We start from the raw sequence: 22,115 nt of genomic DNA, 5'->3' as shown, positions 1-22,115 counted from the left end.
CTTGGGGTGATGAAAATTTTTGGAAATAGTGGTGGTGGTTGCAAAATTGTGAATGTAATTCATGCCATTTAATTGTAACCATTTAAAAATGGTTACAAAGGCAGATTTCTGTTATATATATTTTGTTTCAATACAAGAAAATGGAATGGAAAGAAAAGAAATTAAAATATCAAGTTTATTGGAGCAGACTATGGTCCTAGTTCTAGCCTTGCCAATAAATTGCTGTCAGATTTGGCCAAGTCCAGATCTCTGGATCTAGAGATGGCAGATTCAAACACCTGAGGGTAAACTGTTAGGAGATCTCATGGCTAGGGTTGGGCTCTAGTTCCTAACCTAGTGTTACATTGTTCCACATTCAACATACTCCAGCGGAAGGAAGTTAAAGGTCTCTGATGTCCCTGCCTACTAGCAGAAACCCACTAAAACCATTTTGTTCCTAGCACTGGGGGAGGTTCCTTAGACAAATAAGCCTGGAATTGGCATGCTTAGCTTCACAGAAAGTAACCAGTTGTGTTCCAGGTTACTCTCACTTTTTCATGTTCCCAATTTTTCACCAACAGGAAAAATAAAAATTTCCCCCAATTAATTTACAACTATTATAATTAAGTAATGTGAGAGAGAGAAATTGGGACATACATTTTCTAAAATCTCAACACAATTTTCCAAGTTGGTGTCACTCTTCCCTTTGGAGAAAGAACAATCACAAAAAAAGACTCTATTAAACAACTCTCAGGTAAAAGGCGAAATGTAAGTGAAAACTACAGACTATTTAGAAAACAATGACTATTGAAATTTCATATTCATATTAGAGTGTATGGGATTCAGTTAAATCAGTGCTCAGAGGAAATTTGTAACCCTAAAATTCTTATATAATTCAAAAGGAAAGAATAAAAATAATAAGAATGAGGCTTAAAAAACTAGGAGAAAAAAAAAAATCCAGTAAAACAAATGGAAAGTAAGCTGAGAAGAAAATAAAACTAAAAGCATAAAGTAATTACATTAGAAAAAAAGAAGAAAAACATAACTAGTAACCAATAAATAGGCTGCTACTTTGGAGAAAAATCAATAAACTTACAAAGTAATAAAAAGAAACACAAAAATGGTAACCTACAGAGGTGGGGTAAACAGGGTGGAAGAAGAGACAGCATTTTCTGAATACGCTGTTTAATATTTTTTACTTCTGACTTATATAAATGTATTACCTGTTAAAATATATTTATTTATTTTTTCATTTATTTTTATTAGTTGGAGGCTAATTACTTTACAATATTGTAGTGGGTTTTGTCATACATTGACATAAAATATATATAAAACAACTAATAGCAGAACAAAATCTGCTCAGACTCTAGTATGAATAAGAAATTACTTTCTGTGTTATTTAGACAATCTGGTTGGGTCTTACATTGAAGTATTTCAAAAAAAGCATTACAATTTTCTGTACTGTACAGAAAATCCAGTCTTTTCTATGATACTGAGGTCATTTTCCTCCTGGAGGCACTGAATTAATATCACGTACTTCATCCTGTATGCTCAGTCATGTCCGACTCTTTGCAATCCCATGGACTGTAGCCTGCCAGGCTCCTCTGTCCGTGGAATTTTCCAGGCAAGAATACTGGAGTGGGTTGCCATTTCCTTCAAAGGGGATTATAAACATGGGATTGTATACACAACATATGCAAAGTTTCCAGTGTTGTGTCTGAGACATAACAGGCTTTGGTTAATGGTTGCTTACGGTTACACGGGGGGACTTCCCTGGTGGTCAGACAGTAAAGCGTCTGTCTACAATGCGGGAGACCAGGGTTCGATCCCTGGGTCGGGAAGATCCCCTGGAGAAGGAAATGGCAGCCACTCCAATACTCTTGCCTGGAAAATCCCATGGACGGAGGAACCTGGTGGGCTACAGTCCATGGGGTTGCAAAGAGTCGGACATGACTGAGCAACTCCACCACCACCAGGGTTACATGGAGAAGGCAATGGCAACCCACTCCGGTACTCTTGCCTGGAAAATCCCATGGACGGAGGAGTCTGGTGGGCTGCAGCCCATGGGGTCGCTAAGAGTCAGACACGACTGAGGGACTTCACTTTCACGCATTGGGGAAGGAAATAGCAACCTACTCCAGTATTCTTGCCTGGAGAATCTCAGGGATGGGGGAGCCTGGTGGGCTGCCGTCCATGGGGTTGCACAGAGTCGGACACGACTGAAGTGACTTAGCAGCAGCAGGGTTACACTGGCTAAATAGTCCTACACTCTCATTTTTTATATGGTGAAATTGATATTCAGAAATGGAGCCAAAAATATTGTTTAAAAACCAAAAGAATAGAAAGTTAACTCAGTTACTTTTATCTTTTTTTTTTTGGATACCATAAGTAGAAGTTTATCTAATATTAGTGTTCTGAGTCAGCAATGAGTTTCAGCAAAATATTTTCAAATATTAAACTATTTTAGTAACACTGTCATATGTTAAAAATCCAATGAAAAGATGAACCTATGTACATCAAAATTAAGTTCCAAATTATGTCTATTACAGCTTTCAGTATACTGTGTTATTGATACTTGTTGTTTAATGTCTGGCTTTCCCACTAGCCTTCAGGCTCTGTAAGGATGTGAGAATATATCTTACTTTTTATTATAACTATAGGGCATAGTACAAAATAGATGCTCACTATATATATTTGATAACAGAAGCAATAAACTAACATGTTAACTGAAATACTGCATGTAAAAGTGTTTAGTATGGAGATAAGCACATAGTAGGTGCTCAGCAAATGCTAAAAGAATCTGAATATCATGGTTTCTATTTCTAGGAACTAAGAACTGAACACCCTGAGTTTCCTTTCTTTGAGGTTGACTTCCTCCAGCATCAACTGTTCAGATTAAGTTTCTACATGTGTCCCACAAGGGCCAGCTAAGCAAGAGTTATTTAAAGGGTAAACTACCACTATGGATTAGTTATATACATTTTCTAAACTATTTTTCTTGATTGTAAATATAATATACATTTACTGTAAAAACTAGAGTAAGTAATAAGGAAACATTACTAATTAAAATCTAGATTCACCACCAAAAGATAGCCACCAGTGGCATTAAGTATATTCATAGTGTTGTGTTGCCATCACCACTGTCTGTTTCTAAAACTTCTCATCACCTCAGAATCTCTTCATTAATTTTCATTTAAATACACATTTTAAACTTTTAAAAACAAAATTTGAATCAGTGTTATACACAGCTGATACACAGTATCTTTTGTTAGGTGTAAAACTTGATAAATTTTCAGTAAGTGAACATTTCTGTATAACTAGCACCCTGATCAAAGTTCTCAGAATTCTTTTGTTTCCTTCCTGAGAATTACCTTCCTTAAAGTTAATCACTATCCTGATTTTTAACACTGCAGTTTAAAAAAACTTTAATCTATTCAATGTAACATATGGTTAGAAAACAGGCTTTTGGTATGACAACCAGAGGTTCAAATCCTGGCCAACAGGCATATGACAGTCTTTATGAACTTCAGTTACCCTGTTTAACAGGGCCAATAATATCTTCCACATAAGGGTTCTTGTATAAAATGCAGTCACACTTATAAAACACTTAGCAAGTGCTGACACGTGCCCAGCAGTGAAGCTCGTGCCATCACACTGTGCACAACAGATGACAGTCACTGTTGCTGTTGTCATTATCCCTTTGCATCTACTTTAAATCAGAACTTAATGTGATATTTCCTGGTTTTTCCTCCTGTTTCTCCTTTAATCCACCTGTCTGCCTGCTTTCTATTTTGACATTTCCCTGCACAGTATAACAACAGATGCTACATTATTATCTGAACTCAACCAATTATACTATAGACGAATAAACAACAGTAGCTCATTACCCCATTCACTGTGCAGACAATGTCTACTCCTCAATGCACCCAGTCTCCAGGGCTTTTCCCCAGAATGAAAACAGACCTCAGATATCCCTCACGAGTGATCCAATGTGGAAAACAATGGAGAGATACTAGGTAAGTCAGCAACCTTGGGATCTGAATACCCAAGTTTTACTGGCAAAAAAAGAACAAAAATACATCAGTATCTCAGTTTCAAACTGGCTAAAAGCAAAGGCCTTGTGAAAGTAAATACTGTGGTAAAACAAATGACATAAAGGACAGCTACACTTGAATAGCAGTCATAGTAAACACTATTGTTAAACTTTGGTTTGCTCAACAAATACAGTTTTTTATTTGCATTATTTTAGGTTTGTAACAAAACAAGGAAACCTAGTGTAAGTTGGAAATATGAACTGATCTTGGGCTTTTTGTTTCACTAAAGTCAAATGAGTATTCAAAGCATTCACATCTGAGGGATAAGAAATGAGGACTTTTTGAAGTGAAATTAAGCAGTGAAGATAGATATCAAAAAAAGATTGTTTCTATACAATTATGTTTTTTAAACAGAAAGCGTAGGATACACCTACACCAAACTTTTATACGAATAATTCAAGACTGGCCTAACTTACACCCACACATGCATACATAAATACATGCACATGCACACTCTCTTCTAGTCAGTTATGAGTACACATCAAATAACAATTTATAGCTGGCTGAAGCAGTGTGTGAAATAGGCTAAAGCTAACATTCATTAATTCCATGAACTCTTAAAATGAGCACCTCCTATGTGTCACCTCCCATCTAGATGATGGGAAAATAAGAAGGAACAAAACAGATAAAATATTCTGCTTCCATGAGGCTGACATTTTAATAGGGTGGAGAAAAACAACAAATATACACACAGGAAAATACAATTTGTCACATAATGATGAGTACTGTGGAGAAAAGGGCAGGAAGTATTGGTAAAGGGAGGAAGGGGAACATTAAACACCGTAAACCTCGGTACAAATATAAATACACAGGCCTCAGTGAGTGGAGGCCTAAAGGAGAGAAGGAGTCATATTTAGATCTGAGAGAAGTATTACAGGCAGAAGTCACAGTAAATGCGAAGCCAGAATGATCAGGTGAAGAGGGGTAGGAGCTGGAGTCAGAGAGGGAGTAAAGCAGAGGAGTGATTAGATCGTATGTCTTGAGTAGCCCACTTAAATGATTTTTTTTCCCATTTAAAAAATTAGGTATAATTTATATATAGTAGCTCAGTTGGTAAAGAATCCGCCTGCAATGCAGGAGACCCTGGTTTGATTTCTGGGTCAGGAAGATCCACTGGAGAAGGGATAGGCTACCCACTCCAGTATTCTTGGGCTTCCCTTCACCTGCAATGCGGGAAACCCAGGTTCAATTCCTGGGTTGGCAAGATCCCCTGGAGAAGGGAAAGGCTACTCACTCCAGTATTCTAGCCTGGAGAATTCCATGGACTATATAGGCCATGGGGTCGCAAAGAGTCAGACACGACTGAGTGACTTTCATTTTCCTTTTCCTTGAAGAAAAGCTATGACAAACCTAGACAGCATATTAAAAAGCAAAGACATTACTTTGCTGACAACAGTCCATCTAGTCAAAGCTATGGTTTTTCCAGGAGTCATGCAATGATGGGAGAGTTGGACCATAAAGAACGCTGAGTGGCAAAGAACTGATGCTTTTGAACTGTGGTATTGGAGAAGACTCTTGAGAGTCCCTTGGACTGCAAGGAGATCAAACCAGTCAAACTACTTTCACACACACACATATATAGTAAAACTCATCCTTTTAAATGTATAATTTGATGAGTTTTGATAAATGCATACATTTGTCTAACCATCATCGCCCATCAAGATAAAGAACAATTCTATCATCTACCTCCCAAATCCCCCAATCTCCAGGCAACCTGTTTTCTATCCCTGGTTTTGCCTTTTCCAGAATGTTATATAAATTTGGTTATAAATGTCATACAAATGGCTTCCTTCATTTAATGTAATGCATTTAAGATTCATCCATGTTGTTGAATATATCAGTAGTTCACTCCTACCTATTGCTGATTGATATTCCATTATGTAGATATATTAGTTTCATTACTCTTTCTCCAGTTGAGGGACACTTGTCAGTTTGGGGTGATTACAAACAAAGCCAATATAAACATCTGAGTACAGACTTCTGCATAAAAACACATTTTTCTGTTACTTTCATGTCACTGATATAAATACCTAGGTGTGACTGCTGGGTTATATGGTATGTATATTTTAACTTTATAAGAAAGTGCCAAATTATTTTCCAAAGTGGATGTGCTATCATTAATGATTCCCATCATTTATATATGAGCATTCCAGTTGCTCTTTATCTTTGCTACTACTTGGTATTGTCCTTTTTTTTTTTTCTTCTAAATGCTATTCTATTGATAATTGGTGTGTATCTATTGTGGTATTAATTTGCATTTCCCTAATGACTAATAATGTTGAGCATCTTTTCACATCCTTATTTGCCCTGATGTATATCTTCCTTGGTGAAGTGTCTGTTCAAATATTTGGCCCATTTTTAAACTAAGGGTTTTTTAAAAAAATTATTGAGTTTTGAGAGTTCATTATATATTCTGCATATTAGAAAATATACATTTAGGTTTATGACCCATTTTGAGTTAATTATTGAACATGATGCAAGATATGGATTGGAAGTGTTTTTACTGTTTTGTCCTCAATTTTGTTTTGCATATGGATATCCACTAGTTTGCAGCATCATTTGTTGAAAAGATCATCCTTTCTCCATTGAATTGTTTTGGCACTTTTGTCAAAAATCAACTGACGATCCACACATGTGGATCTATTTCCAGATTCTTTGTTCTGTATAATGGATATATGGGACAATCATTTTGGCAATCCCCACACTGTCTTGATTATACTGTCTTGAACTCTAGTGGTGTATATCCACTGACCTTTTTCTTTCAAAAATGATTTTTGGCTATTCTAGTTCTACTGGCTTTTCATAAAAATTTTAGAATCCATTTGTCAACGTCTAGAAAAACAAAAAAAATCCTGCAAAGATTTTGATTGAAATCACTGTAAATATTTTAGCTTTTATTTTGAGATATGAAGACAGGTGACATGAAATGACATGACAGGCCAATTGTTTTAAGAAGAATGTATCAAAAGACATACAGGAAAGGCAAAATGAAAGCATGGAGTCAAGTTGTGAGGATACTAAAGGAATCCAGGTAACAGAAAATGGTTGCTGAGGTGAGGGTAGTGAGGTTAGTGAGAAGCATCTGAGTTCCACATATATTTTGAAGGTAGAGTCAACAGGATTTGCTCATTAAATATGAACATGAAAGAGAGAAGTCAAGAGTAGTTCCAAGGTTTTTGGCTCAAACAACTGGAAACATTTTCCACTTATTATGATAGGGAAGACTGTGGAAGGTAAGATTGGGTGGGGAGAGTAAGATCAGTTGTTCAGTTTAAGACATGTTAAGTTTGTGATGCCTATTAGACATCTAAATGGAGATGATGGGCTGGCAATTATACATTCACGTCTGGAGTTCGAGGAATGGGAGGAGATGGAGATATAAATTTGGGGGCCAAGTGTATAGACAGTACTTAAAATCATGATAATAAATGGGATCATCAAACAAGGGTAATGGACCTTACACAGGTACTGCTGATCTGACCCAATCCTGTAGCCATTCTCTGCTCCTGGCAACCAATCATCCATCTAGAGGGTATTAAAAGCACACTAAAAATACAGCCTCACTGCTGGATAAAGTAAATCAAGGCAAATGATCATATTTCATAAACTAATATTCAGATATATGATTTTTGGGCTGCTTCTGGATATGAAGAACAGGCTGCAGGTAGTAGTTTGGGTACCATGAATATGAAATTTCTAGTTTAATGGTTCACAAGGCTAGCAGCAGAATACTTTAATTGGAACTACCTAAGCAATAAGTCTCTATAATTACAGTAAGGTGTATTTATATATTGGCACGTTCCTTATTTAGTTGTTGCAGAGATTCAATAAGTTAATATCTGTAAAGTGCTCAGCACAGAGTTTAGGAAACATTAACTGCTCAACAGATAGTGACATGCTGATGGCAAAATTGATTATCATTATGGCCCAGTGTAATGGTATTATCTATGTGAAAAGAAGCAACTTACCTAAGATGAAAACACAAACTATAAAAAACAGTTTTAGTTTAATAACCTATTCATGGTACCACCTCCATTCTTCCTATGTAAAGTAATAGGTAAAAAGAATACTGGATCGGAGTTCTGGTTCTGCTTTTGCTAGACAAATGCTAGTTAAGAATTTTAAAATAGGCTTTTTAATCCTGGTACAATCTTATTTTCTTCATCTGTAAGATGGTAATGGTTGTATTGCCCATAATCCATTTTGTAGGATGGTTGAGAAGATTAAATCAGAGAATTGAAGAGAAGTGCCAATGTTTCTAATTCCATATTCTTCTGTTCTCTCATCTAGTGGTCTTTAATACTGCTTAGGATTTTCTACTTGAAGAGGCATAAAGACTGAAAGGAACCAACTCTGGGTAGATAGGCAAAAACACAACGTTAAAATTTTCTGTTTAAGGAAACCAGCAGCAAAAGGGAACAGCTTTGTGTCCATTCTTTCCTACCAAAACTTGGCCTTCTAGCACTTAGCTCTAATGATTAAGACTGTGTTCCAAATTTGCCCATTTACAGTTCTGAGGAAGTCCTATGCCTTTCTCCCTTTTTTCATGATTATCCAGCCCTCACCTTTTGCCATTCCTCCAACCACCTACCTATTCAATCCACCCAAAATACTCTTCTACTTCATCTTTAACCACCAACGTATTATCAGTCCTCCAAAGCTTTCTTCCTCTGTTAAGTCTTCCTCGCTGCCTTCCTAGTCAGAGGTCATCTTCCTCCAAACCTGCTATTCTAATGGTTTTTACAGTGTATATTATGTTTTTCTATAGTTATTTGGTATTCATCTACCCCCCTGTACTAAACAGTGAGTTCCTTGAGGGTACAGGCTGTCTCACACTTGCTATATAGCACCCACAATACCAGACTCATTGATCTGTACACACAAAAACCTTAACAAATATTTGCTGAATACTGACTGACTAAAAGACTTGGAAGTCAACAATAGTAGTTGAAACCTTCTCTACTTACTCCAAACTCAATGGCAAAAAACAATATTCAGGAAAGATTTCTTAAAGGATATGTAGTTCATACATTTCTTTAAAAAAATTTTTTTTTTATTTTTTGGCTGAGCTAGGCCTTTGCTGCTACACAGGCTTTCTCTAGCTGTGGCATGCGGGGGCTAGTCTCTAGTTGCAGTGCACAGGCTTCTTATTGCAGTGGCTTCTCTTGTTGCAGAGAATGGGCAGAGATATTTGTTATGCAGAGATATTTGTTATACACTAGTGTGCTGAAAGGAGAAGGCAATGGCACCCCACTCCAGTACTCTTGCCTGGAAAATCCCATGGACGGAGGAGCCTGGTAGGTTAGAGTCCATGGGGTCGTGGAGAGTCGGACACGACTGAGCAACTTCACTTTCACTTTTCACTTTCATGCACTGGAGAAGGAAATGGCAACCCACTCCAATATTCTTGCCTGGAGAATCCCAGGGATGGGAGCCTGGTTGGCTGCCGTCTGTGGGGTCGCATAGAGTCGGACACGACTGATGTGACTTAGCAGTGTGCTGAAATATGCTAACTGGTGCTCCACAAAAAAAATAGGAACAACTGAGTCTGGATAGCACTGAATTAAATTGAGATAGGTGCTCGTGCTCAGTTGTGTCGGACTCTTTGCGACTCCATGGACTGTAGCCCACCAGGCTTCTCTGTCTACAGGATTTTCCTAGCAAGAATACTGGAGTGGGTTGCTATTTCCTCCTCCTGGGGTTATCTTCCTGATCCAGGGATCGAATCCGTGTTTCCTGAGTCTCCTGCACTGGAGACAGATTCTTTACCCCTGAGCCACCAGGGAAGCCCAAACTAAGATAAGCAGAAGATTAACAGTTTCTCAGTGGTGGGATTTATAAAAGCCATTAATGCAACTCTCTGAGGGAGAGGATAGTTTAGCATTACCTGAAGTTGTTTTTGGGAGTACACCAAATGACAAGTTCAAGTAGTGACTAGCTGCAAAGTATGACTTATCCTTTCTCCCCCTGCGTCCTGTCCTCACACATGTTTATAGCTGAAACACACTTGCACTGAAGTATGCTAAAGGATATTTATGGGGTTTTCTATGAGAGGACAAGCTTTACCAACATTTGGAAAGAGAAAATTTTAGCCAAGGGTAAATACGGTAAATCATCAGAAGAAAGTATATGTATATGCTACCAAGCTCAAGATCCCCTGGAGATGGGAAAAGCTACCCACTCTAGCATTCTGGCCTAGAGAATTCCATGGACTGTATAGTCCATGGGGTCGCAAAGAGTCGGATGTGACTGAGCAACTCTCATTTTCTAGGTCTAAAACAGGCAGTTAATTGTGTACACCTGGCATCTAGCAAATATGTGTTGAAAATATACTATTAGAGAGCGAGCGAGCACATTTATGAAAGAGCACGAAAGTGAAAGTACTAATATTTTAAAACTCTATTTCTTGGGACTTCCCTCGCAGTCCAGTGGCTAAGACTCCACATTTTCAATGCAGGAGTGTGCTTAGTCACTCAGTTGTGTCTGACACTTACGACCCCATGGACTGTTGCCTGCCAGGCTCCTCTGTCCATGGAATTTTCCAGGCAAGAATACTGGAGTGGGTTGCCATTTCCTACTCCAGGGCATTTTCTGGACCCAGGGCTTGGACCCAGGTCTCCCTCTTGGCAGGCAGTTTCTTTACCAGTGTGCTACCTGTGAAGCCCTCAATGCAGGGGGCCTGGGTTCAATCCCTGGTAAGGAAACTAGATCCTGCATGCCACAACTAAAGATGCTGGAATTAAGACCCTTTGCAGTCAAATAAATAAATACTTCTTAAAAACACTGTATTTCTTGAAATAGCCTAAAAGTATAGTGACAAACATATTATCCAAACTTTTATGAAACTCTACACACATGAGTCCTATGATCATACACAATGAAAAATGACCTTGTACTGGAATGGAGCAAGCAAAAGAGCATGAGCTTGGTACACAGTCATAAAGACCTAAGTGAGAATCTCAGTTGTTCCCATTTCTATGTGTGACTTCTCAATGAGCTTCAGTTTTCTCACACGTGAAGAGAAATCTCTAACCTTGTAGCTTGTTTTAATGGTCAATAAGTAAACACAGGTAAAGTAGCTGGCAGAGTACTTGACACACAGAAGATGTTCAACAATTATTTCTACCTTCCATTATTGAGAGTCTTCAGCATGTACAAAGACTAGAGTTTGTCAGGTATAGTATCTTGCACATATGTGATAGGCACTCAATAAGTGTGTGAAAATGAATAAACTCTGATTTCCAAACAGTGAAATTTTACACATTTCTCAAGACCTACCTCAAATATCACCTCTTCTACAGTGTTGTCTGATTTCAAAAGCTGTGAAAGATTTTTACTTTGCCCCTAAACTCGTAAGTATTTTGCTTTTATTTCTCTTATGTTATTTAGCACCCTTTTCCTTGATCTGCTGTTAATTGTAGACATGTTGCATCTTCCTTACAACGTGTAATCTCTTCTTGCAGGCAGGAAATGTCTTTCTGGCCTTTGTTTCTCTTTCAGATGCTAAGCATAATTCTTATTCAAAAATCATCTGTTGATGCTGGAGAGGGTGTAGAGAAAAGGGAACCCTCCTACACTTTTGGTGGGAATGTAAATTGGTGTATTCACTATGGAGAACAGTATGGAGGTTTCTTTAAAAACTAAAAGTAGAGGTACCATATCATCCAGCAATCCTACCCCTGGGCATATATTCAGAAAAGATTAAAAACTCTAGTTTGAAAAGATACATACACCTCAGTGTAAACCCACTGAGGTGTACACAGCAGCACTGTTTACAATAGCCAAGACATGGAAGCAACCTAAGTGTCCATCAACAGATCAATGGATAAAGAAGATGTGCTACCTATACACAATGGAATATTACTCAGCCATAAAAAAGACCCAGAGGAATCGGGTGGAGAGGGAGGTGGGAGGGGGGATCGGGATTGGGAATACATGTAAATCCATGGCTGATTCATATCAATGTATGACAAAACCCACTGGAAAAAAATAATAATAATAAAAAAAATAAAAAAAATAAAAAAAAAAAAGAATGAAATATTGCCATATGTGGCAACATGGATGGACCAAGAGATTATCATACTAAGTGAAGTAAGTCAGACTAAGAAAGACCAATATTATGGTTACCAAAAAGGAAAGAAGGGGAAAGGGATAAAATAGGAGTATGGGATTCACACACTACTATATAAAAAATAAACAAAAATAATTTATTGTATATGATAGGGAACTATATTCAAAACCTTGTAATTATCTATAATGGAACAGAATTTGAAAAAAAAATGTGTGTGTGTGTATGTGTATCTGAATCATTTCTCTGTATACCTGAAACTAAGACTATGTTGTAAAATCAACTATATATCAATTTTTAAAAATCTGCTGAATAAGTTATGAGGCAGCATCCTCTGACAAAGAATGAAGACTAATGGAGTTTTCCTCAGCCCAAGTTAGGGCCCTCCAGGCTTTTCCATCATTTGCTTCCTCTTTTTATAAATGAATTTGGCCATTAACTTCATGTCTAGCAAAAAGTTCTAAAAGTCCTTTTCTGTGAGCCATCCAAGGAAGTCATTTGATACCACTTCCTTTTTTTCCCCATTGCACTTCAGGTAAATCGCTAGAATAACTTTTACAAATATTATATAATTTTATAAGACTATGAATTCCTGGAGGGGAGGACCCATATCTTTATCCCTATTCCCAAAGATTTCAGACACATACTAAGTAGCCAAAAAATATTTGCAAAATGAGTGAATGAAAAATTCTCTATGTTATCACAGACATGACATGAACTCAAAGGGGAAAAAAAAAATCAGCCAAGCTAAATGGACTTCTCATAATTAGGGGCCCAGTGCAAGATGTTGCAGGAATAACTCTGTTTCTTTGGGTGATTATAGTGAAGCCTGGGAAAAGGGGAGAAAATACAGTCTTTGTGGGGTGAGACAATATTTAGGAAGGATGGGAGTATCTGTCAGGCAAGAAACGGAGAGGAATTGAGAAGAATAGAAAACCATGAATCTAGTACAAGGTAAGTTTTCTAAGAGTTCAACAACATAACAGATCAGAAATGATTCTTCTTAAAAAAAGGTTAGTTTTCCATACTAAAATGAGTCTGGGAAAAGTGGAAAGAATTAAGTTATAAGAAATATTAACATCCTTAGTATCAAATGCAATGGAAATAGATGCAGCATTTTAACAACTTTTCTAAAAATTATGTCTTACCTCACGTTCTTCTTCTTGTTCTTTTCGAATCTGTTCCAAACGAAATTGTTCTGCCATCTCTCTCTCATGAGCTTCCCTCTGTTGATAAAAGAGAATGAAATTCAACACTCAATAAACACTGATCTACTTAAAAAAAGAAAAAATCCATTCTCAGCATGGCCCAGAGGTACACTGTAGTAATGAAAATGTTTCTCTCTGGAACAAAATGGAAATTAAAGCAACAACAAAGCATACGTCTCTGTTCATGTTTAGGTTCCTACTAAACCTATCTTTAGGGGCCCTGGGTAGTGCAACATTCAAGATCCTTTAGAGCCTTTCTCTGGTCATCCTTTCTGCTACCTCAGTTCAGTTCAGTTCAATCAGTCGTGTCCGACTCTTTGCCACCCCACAGACTGCAGCATGCCAGGCTTCCCTGTCCATCACCAAGTCCTGGAGCTTGCTCAAACTCATGTCCATCAAATCGGTGATGCCATCCAATCATCTCTTTCTCCCTTCAATCTTTCCCAGCATCAGGAACTTTTCAAATGAGTCAGTTCTTTGCATCAGGTGGCCAAAGTATTGGACCTTCAGCATTAGTCCTTCCAATGAATATTTAGGACTGATTTCCTTTAGGATTGACTGGTTTGATCGCCTTGCAGTTCAAAGGACTCTCAATAGTCTCCAACACCACAGTTCAAAAGTATCAGTTCTACGGCACTCAGCTTTCCTTATGGTCCAACTTTTACATCCAGACATGACTACTGGAAAAACCATAGCTTTGACTAGACAGACCTTTGTTGGCAGAGTAATGTCTCTGTTTTTTAATATGCTGTCTAGGTTTGTCACAGCTTTTCTTCTAAGGAGCAAGTGTCTTTTAATTTCATAGCTGCAGTCACCAACCTCTCCTGTACCCAAATATCAAACCAGCCTCTGTCATGAACCCCTGCTTTCTGCCCTTCCTGCTAGCATATATTACTTCCTCTCTTATCTCTTTCTCTGTCTGGTTGGAATAAACAGCCTTTTCTATGAAACCCTTCCAAGTACATTCCCACTTCTTGGCTGTCCATAAAAGTTTTCCACTGGAAATTCTGTTCATTGAACTCTGACAGAACTCAGGGCTTCCCTTTTGACATTTAGGATCCTTGCCCAAGTGTTCCAGCTATCTGTGCTCTTGAGTTAGTCTACTCTCCACCACAATGACCCTTCTTTTGAGGGTAAGAAACTATGGCTTATTCATTTTCCTCTTGTGGAAGTGTATGCTCAAAAGCACTAAATAAGCCAGTGGTTCTTAACCCTGACTGCACATTAAAATCACCTGAAGAGTTTTAAAAACATTGCTAAATTTTACCATAGGCTGATTAAAGAACAAATGAAGTACATACTAGGCCCATTTGTGTCTTCATTTCTCATGATTCTTGAAAAAGCTGTATCTTGTCAAAATGAACCATGCTTTAAGAACCAGAGGCAGAATTACATTCTTTCTGTTAACTGAATCCAGCTTTCTCCAAGGCAAAGCCACCTCTCATGGATCAAGACGATTAAAGGACTGGAACTTAAATAATCAAAGACTATTTAGGATTGATGTCTTTATCCCAGAAGTCCCTTGACCAAACCTACCTTTGCTCTGTCAGCCTCAAGTGAAAGGCGATAGGCCTCATCTTGTTCTCTCTTCACATTTTCTCTGGCTTCTCGTTCATCCTTATTAAGAAAGGAAAATATTCAATGCATTTTACCACATCACTGTTTTTTAAAGAAAAAAACAATAATCCCTTGTCTTATCCCTGTATAAATTTATTATAATTAACAAGGGACTTATAAAGTGTACAGCATAAACAAGTAATAAGGTGCATAGCACAGTATACAGTGAAAATAAAAAGTTTGAAGCCGAGTGCCAGCACTTACAAATTGTGTGACCTTGGGTAAGTTATTTAAGTTCTCTAGGTCTCAGTTTTCTCAACTATAAAAATGAAATAACACTTGTCTCATAGGGTTGTTGTGAGAATTCAATACCATATTCTATGAACTACTAATATCTAGAAAAGTACCTGATATTTAGTTCATTTTCAGTGATTCGTTCCTGTCTCTTTTTCTCCTGATTTTTCTAAGATAAACTTGGAGACTGTCAGAACTGGGCCTAAGGGCTGGCAGACACAAAAAGACTAGGAAGCAATCCCCTGGTCAGCACAGAAAGAGGCTGAAATCTCACCGCTAAAGCTTGGTCGCGCTGTGTTGTGCTCAGTTGCTCAGTTGTGTCTGACTCTGTGATCCCCTGAACTGCAGCCTCCCAGGCTCCTCTGTCCATGGAATTCTCCAGGCAAGAATAATGGAGTGGGTTGTCATGCTCTCCTCCAGGGATATTCCTGACCCAGGGATCGAACCCAGCTCTTCTGCATTGCAAGTGGATTCTTTACCATCTGAGCCATCAGGGAAAGTATTTCCCCATAACATTCACACTCATGAAGTGTACATATTGTAATGTAGAAGTTATTTGAATTGAAGATCTTTTAGAATATTTTTAATGTCAGAAGTGATTATGCCGTCTGCCTACATTTAAACTGTGATGTTATATGAAATTAAGTTAATTCAACTACCAGAATTTATTTGTTAAATTCTGGAGTATAGCCAATATATCAATGTCCTGTGCTGTGCTTAGTCGCTCAGTCGTGCCTAGCTCTTTGCGACCCCATGGACCGCAGTCCACCAGGCTCCCCTGTCCTTGGGGATTCTCCAAGCAAGAATACTGGAGTGGGTTGCCATGCCCTCCTCCAGGGGATCTTCCCAACTCAGGTCAAACCCAGGTCTCCCGCATTGCACAGGTAGATTCTTCACCGACTGAGCCACCAGGGACATATATATCAATACATGTACTTAAATTTAATAAATACCCACATTGGTTGACATTAGAATATAGCTTCCTTTTATGGTTATTTTGCAGGATAGGTTGAATCATATAAAGTCATCAATATTTGCTGGCTTTTGACCCATAAAAATGGACATTTCATACGGTTTAACTTAATTCTTCTTTTTGTCTCCTCAATTCAATATATGTTTACTCAGGCTGCGTATATGCTCAGCACTGTCTTAGGTGCACCCTCTGATATCTACTCAAGGTTGGCCTTCTCCCTGAAGTCTCATACGCCTTTTGGTCTCAATGATCCCATTAACTCTACAATCTCTGATATGAATAGTAACATTTAACTGATTCCTAGTCTTTCAAATAAAAAATTATAAAGAATAAGATGTTGCTGTCCTGAAGTTAATTGCAATACTATCTAGATGAAGAAGTATGCCAGGGAAATTTAATGTTACAATAAAATATCAGGAACAATGTTTAACCTGAGAGATCACTTAGATTGCAAAGTAGTCAGGATAATTTACAAGCCATGTAATATTACCCATGAATAAAACTAGGTTTTAAAAACTTCTACTTGGAGACTTAGTACTTAGCTATTAGTATTTTCATTTTAAAGAAATAGAAGCATATTCCTTTAAAGATATCTTCATTGATTCCAATGGGTATTTTCCACTTTGGTCTACATACTACAGTTTTACTATGACCAGGTACAATCAGCCTGATAGGACTTATTTTGTATATTTCTGTTTATATTTACAATTGCCTAATTCATTACTCTGTAAGCACCTCCCTCCCCCAGTATACAAGTGGACACTTGTATAGCTGTGGACACTTAATAGCTCTTTTGGCCATGGCTGATCTATACTTGATGTATAATATCTTTTTACCGAGAAAGGTAATGAGATTAGTAGACCTGTGTTCAAGTTCCAGCCATGCTATTAGCAAGCTGTGTATTCTTGGGTAAACAGTGTCTCCCTTTTCAGTCATTTATTAAGTTGAAGAATCGAATTTTTAAAGATTCTGTGCCTTTCTGAACAAGTCCACCTTTCCAAATTTAGATATCTCTAATATTATCAACAACCTATGGGAGTTCTTTTAATATTTCAAATAGAGAAATATTTAAGATGCTTAAAATTTTAACTGTAACATACTTTTTGATCCCATCCGCAAATTAGTTTAGATCTCTCTCGTAACACCCTGTACTTTCCCTTTAAAAACATTTATCACAATTGTACTGTCATATGATTGTTTATTTAATGTGAGAGTCCCCCATGACAACTGTAAGCACCATAAAGGTAGGGACCTTGTCCATATTACATACCTTTATATTACAAGTGTTTTGCACAATGCCTAACTTTTGGGAGGCATTTAACAAGCATCTGTTGCATAAATGAACTGCCTTTCCAGGCATAAAACATGTATTGTCTACCATAAAAATTAGGGAGGAAAATGATACAGCTCATTCACAAAGCAGCTCCATCTGAGTCAATGAAATTGACTAGCTGGGCAGAAATGACCTGTTATGACACTATGTATACACCATAAAGGGATCTTCTAAAAGCTCTCTGAGCACAAATACAGTCTATAATAGAAGTATTCTAGGTGAACAGCTCTGTTTTAAAACAGACTGTTGCAGATATGAAAGGTCATTAAATACAGGGATTTGTGGCATAAAATGTGGCACCTGTTGTGACAGGACTTCCTAAACCAGCTAACTTTCTTCCTTCCCCCTCCCCTCTTCTCCCTTCTATTTCTCTGCCCTTCTTTCTTTCTTACAAATATTTACTAAGCACCAATTTTACTTTAGGCATCACACTAGCAGTGTAAAGCAGGAATACAGAATACAGAAGCAGGACATAGTTTAATAGAGGAAGACAGATAATTATACATGGACCACCTTCATCATTATTTTAGGCATCTACTGATTTACTGTGACAAGTGCAGTGTTTAAGTTTTGCATTATTTTCCTTTTGTTTCTTAAATAACATCACTCTTACCACCTGGAAAACTTCTTGTTCCATTGGCTCTACCCCTCAAAATCCCAACAGCTTTTCATATATTTTTAGAAATATGAGACCAGTATACAGATAAAGAAACTGAAATCACATAAGGGTAAATAATTTACACAAGACCATTAAATTAGTGGCAAAACTTAGATTTGAATCCAGATCAGCAATATTTTCCTCTCTTCTCCTCTGGTAATTCAATGTTCCTTTCCTTACTCACAACGTCCTGAGTATCAGACAGGGAGACAGAAGGACTGGCTCAGGCGTGTGGCTCAGGGTCAATTTTCCTAAATTCCATCATGGTCACAGCTTCTTGCATGTTTGGTAGTTGCTTGTGAATGACTATCATCCATTTTTTTTCTGTCTTGTAGATTTTATACTTGCCTCTCCAACTGTCCTACTCACAGTCATTTACAATTTGGGGATATAGAGAATGTTGCTTAGCCTTTCCCCCCATTATCCTATGTTGCTGCTGTTGTTCAGTTGCTAAGCTGTGTCCAACTCTTTGCAACCCCATGGACTAGAGCCTGCCAGGCTCCTCTCTCCACAGGGTTTTTTCAGGCAAGAATACTAGAGTGGGTTGCCATTTCCTTCTCCAGGGAATCTTCCCAGATCAGAGATTGAACCCACATCTTTTGCATTGGCAAGGAGATTCTTTACCACTGAACCACCTGGGAAGCCCATATTACGATCAAACTTTTATTTCAGGTACTGTGGTTAACAGTTCATGTATACATTTGTTTTCATAAACTGTGCTTCTTGGAACTTCTGTGTCCTACAAATACTGTCCTTGCAGAGGTTCCTCTTGCTACATCTCAGGGGATGCATCAGACAAAGTGATTAGAAATACACTGTTGATTAGGTGGAGGTAGAACAGCTGGAAGATCCGGTTTAGGAACAGGTTTCAGGTGCTGCCTGATCTATGACTTGGGCTACTTAATATAAAAATACTTCCTGTTATAGGAAAATGAGAAGCTGGATTGCTCAGAACTAAGCAATAACCTCTACTGGAGCCTTTCACCTGTAGCATACTTGTCACTGCTCTCATGCTGCTTCGTGGCACACTCATCTGTATATCTGTCTCAATACTCCCTACTTGAGCTGTAAACTCCCTAAGGGAAAGGACTCTATATATTCTATAGCATCTAGGCTACTATCTTATACATAGCAAGCATTTGATACATATTTGGTAGATGAATGAGTGGAATTATCAGTGCTCATCAGTTTTACATCTGAAGTTCTTGAACTTCTAAGTATTCTTTAGACTAGTGATTTTTTTTTACATAAGCATTTTTTTTCTGAGTAGTACAATCACTTGCAAAGAAGTGCTAGAATTCAAATTCAAACCCAGTCTTCTTCTGAAAGCCTATGCCTTTTTCCCACTGTGGCTCTCTGAGTTGCTCAGCAGACTTTTATATCTCTGAAACAGTCACCACTGAATTAGATGTCTCTACAACTCATCAAAAATAATGAACATATGTTATGAGCTATCAAATGGTTCTTAGATGAGGAAATGAACCAGACATGGAATTTAAGTGCAACTTGTTACTCTTCCTTGTTTAAAGTTAGCAATCATCAGTTAATTCTCAAGGACTAATGCGAAATTTCACATTACCAAATTGAAGCAAGCTATAGTGATTAGGCTAGTTTCAAATAATAACCAAGTGTATACACAAATACCGACATACATATATACATATGGTATTTATTTGTTCCCCTGAAAGCCCAGGTTAAAATGTACCTTAATAAGAAGGCCTTTGAAAACAAGGAAATGATGCTGGTCTGTCCCTAAGGAGATATGGACCAAGATAATGTGAAATTCTTTCAATATAAATACTTAGAAATAGTAGATAAAATATAGCAAAAATGTTAAAAAATATTACTTAGCATGTGATAAAGAAAAGACAAAGGAGAATTCCTAAGTACCAGAAATAAAGAGGAAATTATATATCAGCACTGTAAACAGTGAGGTAATACGGAACCTGACAGGTAGATTATCCATCTTGGTAATCTAGAGGCCCAGTTGGAACCAGAAGATTTTATCTTGCACTCAAGCAAGGTAGCAAGTTGGAAAAGTTATCTATGGGATAACTTTTGGTAATCTAACAAAAGTGTAATTGGAGGGTGGAAACAGGTGCAGGGAATAGGGAAAGAAAAATTATTTTAAGAAATGATGGCCAAAATTTTTTTGAATTTGATAACTATAAAGCCACAGATCCAAGAATATAAATGAACATGAGACAAAATAAAAATGATGAAAGCTACACAAAGGCACATGATAACCAAATTGCATAAAATTAATATTAAAACGAAAATTCTTAAAATCTATCTTAGAAAAAACATAATATGTATAGGAAAAAAAATAAAGATGAGATCAGACTTTTTATCCAAAACAGTGCAAATGAGAAGACAGTGAAGCAATATCTTTAAAGCACTGAAAGAAAACAACAACAAAACTTGTTAACTTAGAATTCTATACCCAGTAAAAGTATCTGAAAAATTGAAGATGAAATAAAGGCTTTTTCAAATATATACAGAAGCTGAATTAACTACTATCATATGTACTACAATAAAAGTTAAAGGAAGTCCTTTAAGGAGAAGGAAAATAAGCCCAGTCAGAAATCTGGATCTACCCAAAGGAATGAGGAGAACTGAAAATGAGCATTTCATGCATAACTTAATAGATATTTTCCCCTTACTATTTAAATCTCTATAAGGAACAATCGAGTGTATCTCAACAGCAGTTGTTACAGAAATAAAAAATCCATTCTAAATTCACAAGAAAACTCAGAGGCTCTAAATAGTAAAAAAAAAAAAAAAAAGAAAGAAAGAAAGAACAGAAAAAGGAGAACAATTTTGACAACTCACATTTTTAAAACTTACTACAAAGTTAAAGTAACCAAAACCTTCTGGTCTAAACCAATGCAATAGAACAGAGAGCCCAGGAATAAACTCTCATATAGGGATGCCAAAACCATTCAATGGAGACAGGTGAGTTTTTTCAACAAATGGTTCTGGGGAAACTGGATTTCCATATGGAAAGAATGAGATTGTGACAAAATTCAACACTCATTTATGATTAAAACTCTCCAGAAAGCAGGAATAGAAGGAACATACCTCAACATAATAAAAGCTATATATGACAAACCCACAGCAAGCATCACCCTCAATGGTGAAAAATTGAAAGCATTTCCCCTAAAATCAGGAACAAGACAAGGGTGCCCACTCTCACCACTACTCTTCAACATAGTTTTGGAAGTGTTGGCCACAGCAATCAGAGCAGAAAAAGAAAGTAAAAGGAATCCAGATAGGAAAAGAAGAAGTGAAACTCTCACTGTTTGCAGTGACATGATCCTCTATATAGAAAACCCTAAAGACTCTTCCAGAAAATTACTAGAGCTAATCAATGAATATAGTAAAGTTGCAGGATATAAAATTAACACAGAGAAATCCCTTGCATTCCTATATACTAACAATGAAAAAACAGAAAGAGAAATTAAGGAAACAATACCATTCACCATTTCAACAAAAAGAATAAAATACTTAGGAGTATATCTACCTAAAGAAACAAAAGACCTATACATAGAAAACTATAAACATGATGAAAGAAATCAAAGAGGACACACTGATGAAAGAAATCAAAGAGGACACAACAGATGGAGAAATAAACCGTGTTCACGGATTGGAAGAATCAATATTGTCAAAATGGCTATACTACCCAAAGCAATCTATAGATTCAATGCAATCCCTATCAAGCTACCAACGGTATTTGTCACAGAACTAGACCAAAGAATTTCACAATTTGTATGGAAATACAAAAAACCTCGAATAGCCAAAGTAATCTTGAGAAAGAAGAATGGAACTGGAGGAATCAACCTGCCTGACTTCAGACTCTACTACAAAGCCACAGTCATCAAGACAGTAATGGTACTGGCACAAAGACAGAAATATAGAGCAATGGAACAGAATAGAAAGCCCAGAGATAAA

At 37.2% G+C, this 22,115-nt stretch overlaps 1 protein-coding gene across 4 annotated transcripts in view; it reads right to left on the bottom strand.

The window, feature by feature from the left end:
* The window catches only part of FAF1 (Fas associated factor 1), a 507,320-nt gene that overhangs the window by 50,227 nt on the left and 434,978 nt on the right, over positions 1-22,115 (bottom strand). For all 4 annotated transcript variants that reach the window (XM_043461371.1, XM_043461369.1, XM_043461370.1 and 1 more), the window contains 2 exons: positions 14,886-14,966; positions 13,290-13,367 (listed from right to left, as the gene is read on the bottom strand). In XM_043461371.1, the coding sequence (XP_043317306.1) occupies positions 13,290-13,367; positions 14,886-14,966 (159 nt within the window). The remainder of the gene's footprint in view (positions 1-13,289; positions 13,368-14,885; positions 14,967-22,115) is intronic.

The sequence above is a fragment of the Cervus canadensis genome, chromosome 2 (assembly GCF_019320065.1).
Source record: "Cervus canadensis isolate Bull #8, Minnesota chromosome 2, ASM1932006v1, whole genome shotgun sequence".
NCBI classification, from domain to species: domain Eukaryota; kingdom Metazoa; phylum Chordata; class Mammalia; order Artiodactyla; family Cervidae; genus Cervus; species Cervus canadensis.
This window is presented reverse-complemented; position numbering and strand designations above follow the sequence as displayed.